The sequence below is a fragment of the Cuculus canorus genome, chromosome 2, assembly GCF_017976375.1.
Source record: "Cuculus canorus isolate bCucCan1 chromosome 2, bCucCan1.pri, whole genome shotgun sequence".
Taxonomy (NCBI): domain Eukaryota; kingdom Metazoa; phylum Chordata; class Aves; order Cuculiformes; family Cuculidae; genus Cuculus; species Cuculus canorus.
This window is the reverse complement of record NC_071402.1, coordinates 139205617-139219185: the sequence shown is the minus strand read 5'-3', so window position 1 is coordinate 139219185 and position 13569 is coordinate 139205617. Positions and strand designations below refer to the sequence as shown.

The 13569-nt window shown below is 39.8% G+C and overlaps 1 protein-coding gene across 2 annotated transcripts in view; it reads right to left on the bottom strand.

Annotated features, from left to right (window-relative positions):
* LOC104057663 (macrophage mannose receptor 1) overlaps positions 1 to 12461 on the bottom strand; it is a 53295-nt gene extending 40834 nt beyond the window's left edge. Inside the window, exons 1-4 of one of the 2 annotated variants that reach the window (XM_054059437.1) lie at positions 12222 to 12461; positions 7492 to 7893; positions 5893 to 6066; positions 1003 to 1167 (exon numbers count right to left, since the gene is read on the bottom strand). In XM_054059437.1, the coding sequence (XP_053915412.1) occupies positions 1003 to 1167; positions 5893 to 6066; positions 7492 to 7893; positions 12222 to 12282 (802 nt within the window). In that variant the 5' untranslated portion in view covers positions 12283 to 12461. The remainder of the gene's footprint in view (positions 1 to 1002; positions 1168 to 5892; positions 6067 to 7491; positions 7894 to 12221) is intronic. The other variant, XM_054059438.1, reaches the window with a different exon arrangement.
* Positions 12462 to 13569: the final 1108 nt, after the last annotated feature.

Below are 13569 nucleotides of genomic sequence, written 5' to 3'. Positions count from 1 at the left end.
CAGTATATAAAAGATGCTTACAAGAAAGAATTTTTACTGAGACCCACAGTGTCAAGACAAGGGGCAATGATTTTAAAATGAAAGGGGGCAGATTTAGATCAGATATAATGAAGAATTTTTTTACAATGAAGGTGTTGAGAAACTGGAACAGTTTGCTTAGAGATGCTGCAGATCCCCACTACTTGAACTATTAAGGGTCAGGTTAGATGGGGCTTTGAGCAACCTGATCTAGTGCAAGATGTCTCTGCCTACAGCAAGGAGAGTGGACCAGGTGATCATCACATGCTTCTCCCAATCCAAACCACTCCCTGATTCTCTGAACTTACTTAGAACAACATGTGGACAGAAGAGTTTATCATCCAACTGGTGTAACTTATTCAAAATATTTTCTGATCTATTTAATAGATGAAACAGGGGACTATTTCATCTGTGTACATAGGCTAAGAAGGTAATAAAAAAGGAGACTGTCTCTTTGTATTCAAGGAAAAATTCAGGACTGATTTTTTTCACAGCCTTACTGAAATTAATTAAAAAAAATTGAAGGACATTGAAAATAAAACAAGCTATCTGTAAGTCCTGTTTTTTATTAGTTCTTCTTGCTTTTCATACCTTAGCACATATTGCAGATATGACAGCTTTAAAAAGACAGGCAAAAACCACTGACTAGTACACACAACAAGCAGAGTACAAAAAGGATGCAATCTTGGTATTTCCATCTTAAGTTTACAAACTATTTTGCATTTTCCTGCATTCCAACATTCATTCTTTATTGCTTGCATTACTTAATTGTCATATTTTTTATGGTACTGTTAAGTTTCTAGCAATGTTAAATCAGGATAAAATAATCATTATCTGTCTGAAATTTCAGCTGAATCATTCCATATAAAATTTAAATCTACTAATTACCAGAACTGAACAAATACCCATTTTCAAGATGGAACATACTATATAAATGTCACTGCTACAATAATGCGCTTTTTTAAAAAATGGATATTACTCTACCTGTAAGGTATGTTTGTTCATGCAATTCTGTGATGCTTAATAAATCTGCCTTTTGTTGTTGACAGCTTTTTCTTGCTTGGTGCCATTTCAGAGATGCGTCAGAGTTTATCTGGTACTGGACATTTGTTAAAGGATCAATATTCCACAATAAATTAATACTATTTGCTGTAGGGAGAAAAAGAAATGCTGTAACTGATCATAAAGAGGAAGCCAGAAAAAATATAGAATAAATTGCTTAGCAAAAATACACAAACCTAACCACTGCAATAGAGAACTGGTTGGAAAGGAGCTCTGGGGCTCTCTAATGTGTTCATAAATTCAGGGCAGAGCTAAACCATGACAGACATACAGACAGAGTACCTGGGTAAGGAAACAATGTCACTATTTTCCCTGGTATAACAAAGCTGCTGTTTAAAGATAAAAGATAAGTGCCTGAAGTTATGCTAAAAGAGTTGACTTCTCACTGTGCAGAAAAAGACTAAAAACCTTCAGACTCATGCTAGCTAAGGTGTACATCAAGCTGATCACTTTTCTGAAATAAGAAACCCCAATTTTTGCAAATTTTAGGTACTATGTAAAGTGGCTATGGATTTTCTTACTGTGATAGAGGTAATCAGGCATAGGCACTGAACACACAACTTACATTACCAGCATCTCACTCTTTCCTGCAGTTCCTGATTTGCTTATGCATCTATCTGACATATGACCACGCTTTCTTCTCTGACACATGACCTGACTGTTGATCTCCTTGAATACTTGATCTTGACACTTTTAGGCAATGTCAAACCAGTGAAAATGTCATCCAGCAGGGCCCAGAATTTGAAGTGTCCACACAAGGTACCACACTCTTTACAGTACAGCAGCCTCTCCTGTCTCCTCTCAACTGAATCCCCACAACAAGCACCAGACAACAGTGTGATCTTGCTCTACCAAAAAGGGAACCTGCAGGAGGCCCTGACACTGAGCTAAATACCTCTCCATAAAGAGATTAAAGTTGCATGAGAAACGCAGAATATAGCACAGGTCATTTTATATCTGCTGACAATGGGAAAATGACTGAAATTCCTGCAGCCCGTATCAGAGTTTCTGAAGTTGCAAGCTGTGAAAATTTTTGAGAAAGAGGTCTTTTCCTTTTCGGAATTCAGAGCGCTCAGAAAACCTAACCGTGCAAACAAGAGGAAAACAGTGCAATAAACAAAACTCAGGACAGAGGATAACACACATTAAATGTCAGCAGGTCAGTAACCAGTTCTACTTTTTCCTGTATTATATCTGACAGTCTACAGAATATATGAAATGCTTCTTTTTGAATTAGCCTTAGAAAACAAAAATCAAACAATCTACCATAATACTGATACTTTATTAAAAATGGATTTTCATCTGATTCATTGATATCATTATCAACAAACCAACTTCTGTCCAAAATATTTTATGACTATCAGAAGGCAAAATTTCTTCACTACACTATATTCTACAAGACCATAAAATCCTAAGAATAAGCTTAGGATAAAATAGGGATTGCAAAGATATTAAAATCTATATTTCAATAAAGAAAACTAGCTCTGACTCGATAGAAAGGATTTTATAAGTCTTGTTCAATTATTACAGAGGAAGAGGTAAAACAAGTCTCTGGCATTCATTCAACCTTCCTCCTCACTCCTCCAGTCTCCTAATTTATGACTGACTTGCATATGGTGCTCTCCTGTAGAACTCTGGTCTTTCATAAAAATAAAGTTTACATCTGAACTTTGGAAAATATGTTTTGAAAATATTTAAGTTCTATGAGATTAACTGTATTTTGGGATGATATATTTTAGTAGCTAAACTAAATTAATGTTAAAACACATCTGTCCTTAGTACATAACTGGGAAAAAAAAAAAGAGTAAGAAAAAAAAAAAAGCTGAACTTTATCCCTACACAGAAGAAATCACTGAAATTTTGTATACACCAAAATTAGCGAGAACTATCTACTGCCACTATAATAATTATCAAAGTCCCAAAAGTACAACATAGCAAGTCAAAAGATTTCATTCACATCTTTAAAAGTTCTCAGCCTTTAAAGCAAAGCAAAGCAGACTAAAACTACATTGAATTTCAGGCTATATCCTTGTCAGACAAGTTCAGGCTTACAGGAAAGGCATAAAGTCCCGATCAATGCAAATATTTATTATATTTATAATTTTTAAAATGCCAACATAATTATAATATCAAAATACAGTATTTCTCCCAAATTAGGAAATGGAAAAATCAGGAGGTTGGTAATAGTCTGGAGATTTTAATTTCAAGCTGAAATGTAGCCTTTAACTAGCAGTAACAATAAATGTGTTTGTTTGTTTAGTCATCCATCCAAAATAAGTTGTAACCTCAGTTCAGTATCATTGGAAACAGCATGAATAGAATCATGGCAAATAAAAATGTAATATAAATCTCACTAGAGAAACTATGAAAGAATCGTTTTCACTTCTCTGAACATACAGTGGGGAAGGAATCTCATAATAAAGACATTGCCATTTAGGTGAATTTATAATGTGGTCTATAGAGATATAATGCTGTCAACAGTTAAAAGGTCTAAAGTATACTAAACTTCCTTCATGTGATTGTCTTCACTTAGATAACTTCCTAAAATGCTTCTCTCTTTTTTTTTTTCCCCTAGATAAATTAGTGAGGTCTGAAATCAGATTATGAGTTCCTGACAAGTCAGAAGAAACGATACAAATCACACTTTACAACTTAGATGACCAATTAACCAGGCATTTTGAACCAGACAAAATAACAATGAAACACCTCTTCAAAACATCTTCAAACAGCAGCAGGGCGAGAAAGCCTCTCATAAAAAATTAATTCAGTATTTGTGAATGAATACAAGGATGCAGATTTGCCCAATGATTAACACACCAGACTAAGACTAAATTTCCTCGTTCTCTGCACTTTTTGTTTCTTCTCTATTCAGCTGCAACTTTTATGCATCACTTACAAGGCTGTCTTTATTATTCACAGAAATTCTAGGTCTTTCATCTATCAAGGAGGCCTCAATGGACTTTTGTCCACTTGAATACATCTATAGGCATAACTCATGACTTACTTTCCTAATGATCTTACACTTTGCAACTGTTTTCTTCTCCAACGCCTATTTTTACACTGCAGTGAACCATAGAGCTCAAAAACACATGGTGTAACCTGTAAAGAATGGGTATTTCCTAGGCTACTAATGACACTTCTCAGTTTCTTCCTGTGGGATTTAAGTTTCTAACACCACTTTACAAGCATCTCTTTTTAAAGCACCAAATAAAGGGTCATACTCACAATGATGTTACCTCCACTGGTCAACAATTTTTACACCTCTATTGAGTAATAACTGTAGTAAGTAAACTCCTATGCCCTCTCCAAAATGAGCTGGTTATGCCCACAATGAAAAAAAAGTTACTGGTTCAACAATGATCATTTCATTGTATGTCTAGGCCACAGTCTGAACAGCTGAAATAGCCTGCATCACATATTTCCACATCAGCACTTTTGCTCCTCCAGATAGTTTAAGATACAACAAACACTTCAATCTTATTAAATAAACTTTAACATAAAAAGACTTAAATATTCTACATTTAAAGGTGCTGTTGGAGGTTATTAACTTATTTACTTATTTAACCTCTCTCTCATGCAGTGCATTTCTCTTTCATAGGGCGGTCTAAAACTTCTGCTGCTACAGCCTGTCTTTCATTAAATTATATGACCCAAACTTGAATATTTAATAACCAGTTCTGAAGAATCAGGAAGGAAACATGCAGGCAATCAGCATAAAGCAGCTTTTTCCAGAAACAATCACAGCTACCTGAATGGATTTCCTTGAATTATGCCAAAGAATTAAAAAAAAATTTAATGATACCTCCTATTTTCTGTACTCAAAGAACGCTAGACAGGTAGTGTTTGAAAGTTGATCTTGAATGTGCTGTACTAATGGGATTGAATTCCCAACATGTTTTTAGTAGCTTGAAAATGATACTGGCATAATAAAAAAAAAACCATGCCATTTTTATTTGTCTGAAATAATGAATGCAATATTCATGGAAATCAGGCAAGGACACTAATACTTAATCAAAGCAGTTAAGATCAACCCACACTGTTTTCCTCACATCAGAGGAAAGATGTTTTTCTCCTTAGCTCCGACTGCAGTTGACTAGAGCTCTCCAGCAAAACACAATAATAAAGAAGAAGGAAAGGAGGCAAATGCAGGCAAAATGCTTAGCACATATTTTACAGAAATTCAGAGAAATTTTATTCAAATTTAAAAGCATTCAAATGCGTACAGGCATATCACTCCAATTTGCTTAAAGTAATATCAACATTGCTAAATAAATTCTGTACATTCATAAGCTCACAGTTAAAACTCTAACCGTACTTAAACCAGGGAATTTAGTATAAAAATCTCATTGATTTTAAATACAGAACTACAACATAGTAAATAGACTTGGGAAATACCAGGATTTAGTAAAAATATCATGCACGCTCCTTCATGTTTAAAAGGCAACTCATTCTACAAAGCGGTCCTAATTTTCAATTAAGCTATATTCTAGCTTCCAATTCTGCTGCATAAACTTCTGTGTGGTCTTTTGCATATACTAATTAACTTTGCATTTAAGTAAATGGTGTAATTACACATGCCAGCATACGATTAGCATACTTCTACCTGGATTTAGTCATTTGGTTTTTGGGTTTTTTTTATGCTGAGCCCTATATTTGCATATTGAAGTAGCTCCTAAAAGGATAGCAGGCTGCACAAAGACAGAAAAATGCACAATTTCAAACTGCATTTTGTACAGTAAAACACATAAGGATGCTGATATTTCCAGGCAGCTGAATAACACCACAGTACAATCTTGAACACACAAATCTTACATTTCTGTGGGCAAAATCCATACATCTTGTCAACATTAAAGTCTGAAGTGGTTCCACACCAGAACCAGCCATCTGATCTCCCAGCATCTATGCAGTCAGCATACCATTTATCACCAAACTTAAAGGGGAATACACAAGGTGCTCCATTGGCATTTCCTTTCACTGTGTAGGTATCTAAGGAGACACAACAATTTAAAAATGCATAAGCAGTAATAAACATGGGATATATATCAGTTCACCTTTACGGTCACACTATAGCATATTAGAGCAAGCAGAGCTAGAGCTTGCTAGCTTAGTATACAAACTGTTCTAGCAATAGGACAGTGATAATATTACTCTTTAAATCCAAGCTGATACGATGAGAAAACTTTTTAATTGCTTACAGAGACCACTGACCAGAACTGATTGAGCCAAGACAAATATATGCCGGTGCTAAATTTTACATGTATAACAATCAAAAGTATAAAATCCACACAGTTAAGCAATTTTCTTTTTAAGTACAAACAACTGCTGATTGTTCTGTCAATAACCCACTCAATTGCTGACTACTATAGACGGGCAAGAGCATGTAAGTATAAAGTTGAAAAATATATACCACAGAGTGACTCCAATGTACCAGGCCCAAATGAAGTTTCCATTGCCATCTAAACATATTTTTTGTTTCAGGAGAAACATGAGTCAATGAAACTTACCAAAGTAACTAAAGCAGTTTTCTGTGTGTGCACATATAATGCACATGCACTGATGAGAGGACATACGGATTGGCAGGGACTGCTAGAAAGATGACATACCAAGGTCACTCTATGTCATCATACAAAGAGAAAACAAAGGAGGAAGGAATGGCAAGCCATTACTCCATCTTCTCCTCTGCCTCCTTTACATAATTTGCTTTGCTACTGTTCTTTAACTCTGGCGTTAGACCAAGGACTAATACTGTAATCAGCCTTCCCTCCTTCTGTGCCAATTTCTGTTTATCAAAGAATACTAAATGGGAAGCTGAATGTATTCCCAGATACTCATCATAAATATATGTGTATATGTATGAATGTATCATGCATAACTTTTTCACATTATTTCTTTGTCTAACGCTTCATCACTAACTCTGAGACTCACTGCAAACACCTAGGAAGGCATCTTCGATATGCTGGAGCTGAAGATAGAAAGGCTTAATTAAATCCTTGCAGCATAATTCACATGTGCTTCCCAAGGGAAAAAAAAACAAAACAACAACAAATCCATAATCAACAGACTATACACTACGTCCTTCTGTACACACGTAAACAGTAAAAGCTATCATTAACTGTTGTGTAATAGTTATACATGTATTCTGGATAACCATAGACTTTTATCCCCCTCTCCAAATTAATCACTACCACATAGAGTTAATTATGTATCAGAACATTGACAACTTTGACAAAAAAGCAAAATGAATCCCTCAAAAAACATAAAAACACACACTCAAGTATTGCTGATTTCACCAGAAGTCACACTCATTGATGGTTAACAAGATGAAGGAAGCTTTCCCACATTTCTAAATATTTTAATTAGATGCACATAAAAATGAGTTTGAAACACAGATATTAATTTATAGAACTTTACCTTCATAGCCTCGAGAACACAGATCGTCTGTGGTTCCGTAGACTTTCCACCTACTCCATAAACCAGATCCCTTGTACAGCATAATATTCCTTTCCTGTCTGTTTCCATAGTTGAAAAACAAATCTTCCCCTTGGATTGCAAAAAGAGTCTCATTTCTGCATTCCCATCGCTGAAGTTCACTAGCCTTGTCACAAGGATACAGAGTGATCGGAACCCAGTCTTTCTTCGAAGGCACTCCCAAGCACAATTTGAATGCTATGCTCATAAGCTGGTGATCTGAGACCCACCTGAATTTTTGTGACTCATTTTCTTGAACACAAGGAGCAGTAGTCACTGAATTAGAACTTTGAGCTAGCACACAGCGCTTATGATCTTCATTATATATTAAGAAGATGCTAGTATCTGTAAGACAAAAAATACTGGTATCATTTGGTTTGAAGTATCTTTCTTACTATCTAAGTGAATTATGAATGTGGACACTATTCTTGGGTTTGAAGTCTCATCATCTGTTGAGCGAAAGAAGGTGTGGTACTTTGGTGGCCTACACCTGCTAAAGCAACTGTAGAATGCAATTAGTTGAGATGCAAGGACATTTTGACTATTTTGCATCAGTGGAAGCTTCTACACTGAAACGCGCAAGGCAGCAGAGATGCAGATCTGGTGTCTCCTGTAGCTTTAAAGCACGGGTTAAGCTGAAAAGAAAAAACACACTCATAGTATTATTCCAAGCTGCACCCGTGGGAGTTACCAAAACAAGGGAGCACACACACCATATACTGCAGATCCAGACACCAAGCACTCCAGCAGCACTGGCTCCCTGATCCTGCCTCCCAGGCATGAAGAGATGACAACAACCATTAGGGTCTTCAGGTCCTGCTTCCCCATAACAGAGAGTTCTGTTGCTAAAAGATCTACCAAAATCCTTGAAGCCTTAACTGAGAACAGGGATGCTTTTTTAAGCTTTATATACAAGCTACTTATAGGGCTAGAATGGTATAGTCGTACTTCGCTCAACTGTAGTTGTTTCTCCTTTCTTGTATTTCTCCATTATGAATGAAACACTGACAGCAGTGGGATTTGCCATCATCAGGTTCCTTTCAGTGACTTATGAAAATCTACGAGGCTTTTCACAGCTCCCAATGTTATTTCTCCCTCTAAGTAAATAATGCTTCACAGCATGCATTTTCATGTATTCAAGGTTTACTTCAAAACTCAAACTCAGATGTACCACGGAGTGCAATATTTCTGAGATGCTCTCGCCCAAAGACTTGGTAATTTCTCCTTTCTGATCGCCTTGAGATACATTTTAGCACAGTAACATAATAGTTCTCTCTGATACTGGATCACAAAGTAGGATGCACAAGGCCTTAAAATTATATTTTAACTGGGCTACAAATTAAGAAAGAAAATACAAATTTATGTGACTCTGGGGGATTGAGCTAATTAAAGCACCATTTATTTTAGTGCATGATTACAAAATTAAATTCTATAATGGAGAAATATTTAAGGGGGAAAACAAGTTAACTACAGAAAATTTTCCTTTCTCTGCTGAGGCTCCAATGTGGAAACAATTATACTTTTCTGCAGAAGTACAATCTGGGAACAAATAACCTCTCTATCAGAGAAACAGCTGACCTAGACTATCTTATCCATGGTTCAGTTTCCTTCTCCTGTCCTTTGGCTTCCAGCTCACTGGGAAGTAGTATAAAACTGATGAGCACTGGAGATAGAAATTGTTGCCTCTTGCCAATCTGTTTTACTCACAGACAATACAAGGAAATGTATAATTATCACTGCTAGTGATAACTTCTTTATTCTGCTTTTCTACTAGCTTTAGCACAATGTTATTGTAAACTGATATATGCAATGCTTGCAACTCTCCTTTTCCTGAAAACTTACTGAAAGTTTCCGGATAAAAGAGATGACAGACATTTTCACATGTGTGGAAAACACTGCCTGATCTTTCAAACTGCTAAAATTGTATTTGTGGCCTAAAATAACATGCCTTATTTTATGCATCTTATAGTGTAAAAGAGAAGATGCTATGCACATGAAAAACATACCTCAGAATCAAAAGCCTGGATTGCTGCACCCAAATCTGAAAGGGTGCAGAGTTTTGGCTTCAGAAACAAGGTCAGAAAGCTGAACAAAGAGGCCTGGCCAGTGTGTGTGGGAGACAACTCTTCAGCCCTTTGCTGCTCTGACACCTTTACAAAGCCTTAGCAGCGTGTAAAAACGACACGACTGCTTATGCTAGGGTCTCAGTGCATGCAGAACTCTGACATGCAGCTAAAGAGCCAACACAGCCAAGCTGGCATTAAAAATAAGTTGGCACAAAAACAGGAGGACAGAACAGTAGATAGCAGTACACAGAAGCAACTGTGAGTGAAACTGTAGTTGCAGGATTTCCTTCCCATCACAACTGCTCCCATCTCATCCATAACCATACAGCAGACTTGGAGCACGGTCCTGTATTCCTTAGTTTATAGCTTTATTTCTCTGTTTGTTCTGTCTGCTCGGACACCAAAAGGGATTCCCGTACAAGTTATTAGATAGTCTAGAAGAATATGAAACAAGCTGGATATTTGTGCAACACTTTCTATGCCCTGCCAACCCTTCTCTGTAAACATTTGGTATCATTCCTGTCAACATGATGAGCTGGATCTGTAAAATGGGCTGAGCAGAACTATGTATATGACTGTTAATTGTGTTTCACTGTTCTGTAGCAACATTTCTTACAAAGCCCCTACAACCAGGTGCATTCTTCACTATAAAGAACACTAGGTAGTAAACTTAAAGGTCCACCATAGCATCATCATGAGTACCACAGTCTTGGTACTTTGCACTACACCCATTTCTAAGAGGAAACCATATTTTGAAACTTCCTCCTGGAAGGAGGTTCTTTAAAATGCATAGGAACACATCAGGCTTAGGAACCAACTTACCTCACCATTACAACCCATGCAGGGAGATCTAGCAACTTTTCCCTCAAATATCCCAAGTAGATCTTATCAGAAGTTTTTTCACAGGCTTTCATTTTTCGTTACCCACCATACTGTGACTATTTGCCTATCTCTGGCCCCACTTATATGCAAAGAATTGTGCCTAGTACTGTAAAATCTCACTGACCAAGTATCTTTTCCACCACAGAGATTTCCAGCATGCCAAAGCAACTTCACACTCTGCAGCATTTGCAAACTATCACAGATTACGCAAGTGTAAATGAAGAAGTAATTCATGAAGCCAGTGAAGCACTACCAGTATTAAACACTAACAGAGAGGAGCATCAGAACAGCACACCAAAAGCTAGGAGTGAGAGATGGGGGAGCAACAAGGCAGCAAGCAGTTAGGATGACCATCTTCTCCACGCCAACTCTTTCTTACCAGGTAGCCTACAATGATTGCTGCTAATTACACAAAGCAAGAAAGTTTACAACGCAGTGTTATTAAGTTGTGCTTCAGTACACCTCAAACTGGAGAGCCAAGGATAGTGAGACACTCATGGGAAGGGCAGATGCAAGACTTTCTCTGAAAAATAGCAGAAATCACAGTAGTTCTCAATAGCAGCATGCTGGAAATCACAGTAGTTCTCAGAGCAAGAGGGTGCAAGCTGCAGGTTTCACCAAGAAATGCAACTTTCATCTGTTTGCACACCTCTGTTCCGTGCAGCACCTCAGCTACACCCCCTACGAAAGCCATTTGCCAAAACAGGTCTCCAGACCCATCCAAGACCAGAGGACTGGAGGGAAGCAGAGGCCCCACACCGAGCCCTTCAGCAGACCTCGGCAGCAAGGAGGTTTCTGAGGGAAAGTTGGGTGATGGTGTTCAATCAATCAGAGACTGTGCTCTTGAAGTAGTGGGGGAAACGGAGGCACCACTGGCAACAGCCCCATTTCATAGAAACATAGAACCACTAGGTTGGAAAAGACCTGGATCATTGAGTCCAACCATTCCTATCTGCCACTAAACCATGTCCCTGAGCACCTCATCTACCCGTCTTTTAAATACCTCCAGGGATGGGGACTCAACCACCTCCCTGGGCAGCCTCTGCCAGTGCCCAATGACCCCTTCTGTGAAAAAAAAACTTTTCTGATATCAAGTCTGAACCTCCCCTGGTGGAGCTTGAGGTCACCCTTGTCCTGTCCCCTGTCACTCGGGAGAAGAGGCCAGCACCCTCCTCTCTGCAACCTCCTTTCAGGTAGTTGTAGAGAGCAATAAGGTCTCCCCTCAGCCTCCTCTTCTCCAGGCTAAACAACCCCAGCTTTCTCAGCTGCTCTTCATAAGACTTGTTCTCCAGCCCCCTCACCAGCTTTGTTGCTCTTCTCTGGACACACTCCAGAGCCTCAACATCCTTCTTGTGGTGAGGGGCCCAGAACTGAACACAGTACTCAAGGTGCAGTCTCACCAGTGCCAAGTGCAGGGGCAGAATAACCTCCCTGGACCTGCTGGTCACACCGTTTCTGATACAAGCCACGATGCCATTGGCCTTCTTGGCCACCTGGGCACACTGCTGGCTCATGTTCAGTCACTGTCAACCAACACCCCCAGGTCCTTCTCCTCTAGGCAGCTTTAAGTTCTTTGACTGCCCTTAAGGACACCTCGTGGGGCCCCTCGGGGTGCGGGGCAGCTGGGGGGCAGTGGGCTCAGGCTCCCATCCTGCAGCACCGCGGGCTCCTGCACCTGCTCCTTCGCCCCGGCCCCTCCCCGGCCCCGCACAGCCCCGCACTCACCCAGCAGCGGAAAAACCTGGGGGAGAAGCACCAGGAGAAGCAGGAGAGGGGCCGGAGCCATGGCCGGGCGCTTGTGCCGGGCTGGTGCACCGGGGAAAGCCTGCGCTCCAAATGATAAGGAAATATCCTGTCACATGGGGCGTTTGGAAATAACAGGAATTCGCTCTTCAAACTTTGCTTTCCTAAGCTGATTCCCACCCCCCCCTCCGGCGGAGGGAAGAGCCTCCTTTCAGGCACACGCAGGTGATAACGCGGTGATAGCTGAGGGGAGGGTGGTGGCTTTTTATACACCCTCTGTGCGACCCTGTCAGCGCCGCATGTGGGTCAGCGGTTCGTTTTCCAAGACAGATGTCCAAACCGGCTCCCGGGACGCAGGACATCCTCCTCCTCGCTCTCCGGGCTGAACCCAAGTCTCCGACAAACACCCTGCTCGAACCACCGTGTTCCTTCCGACAGCGAGGGCTGCAGAAGCAGCAGAGCCCTACTTTCGGCAAACTGGGGTTTGGGATGCGCGCCCCTCGCTGCCGCCCCGTGTGCCAGCAGAGCGCGGCTTGAGCTGGGAGGGGGGAATGGAAGAGCAAAAAGGGTCTCACGGGCTTAAAAACGCTAACGAGGCGTTTTCTGTGCTCAAATGAATGAAATTCAACCGGATGGCTTCCTTCCTCTCCCTCTCCCTCTCCCAGTACCTGCTGTTAACAGGATTGAAATCTTGCTCATGAACCAGAATGTGAGAAAAAACAAAACCCACCTGCTAGCTGGGTTATTACAAGCAGAAGTACCGACATGGAATTAATCTTTCTGAAGAGGTGCCTTTAGAGCCCAATCTGCCTTGAGGTTTCTATGGCTTTGTGCTGTGCAGGAGACCTTCCTGTTGTGCTTTTTTCTTTGTGGGGAGTAGCATGTTATTGCTTAGAGGCTGTTATCAATATACACTCTGAAGGGTCCCAAATAGGTGGAAAACATCAGTCCTACTGCTGTTTTACAGAGTCTTTTGCAACATATGGGACTTGCTGAGCATTGTGATGCAGCACACATGAATTAGCGAAGCAGCAAACCTACCATGTGTATGAAACATCTTGTACAGCAGGTCTTGCAGTACTGTCATGCACTCCTCCTGTGCTATCAATACATGTGTACTGAAAACCTTCCAAAGCTTTCTTACTGGAAGGAGAGTACATCTAGGGAAACATCAGTGTAAGATTAGTACAGAAGGAGACTGGGCAGAGCAAGAAGGTACTTTGGCAATGTTATTAGAAGAGAAGGAAAAATGGAGATTAAGACCAAACTCCCTTGAAGTCAGTGATGAAACTCCTGTTAATATCGGATCCAGCCAGACACTTGAGCTGTG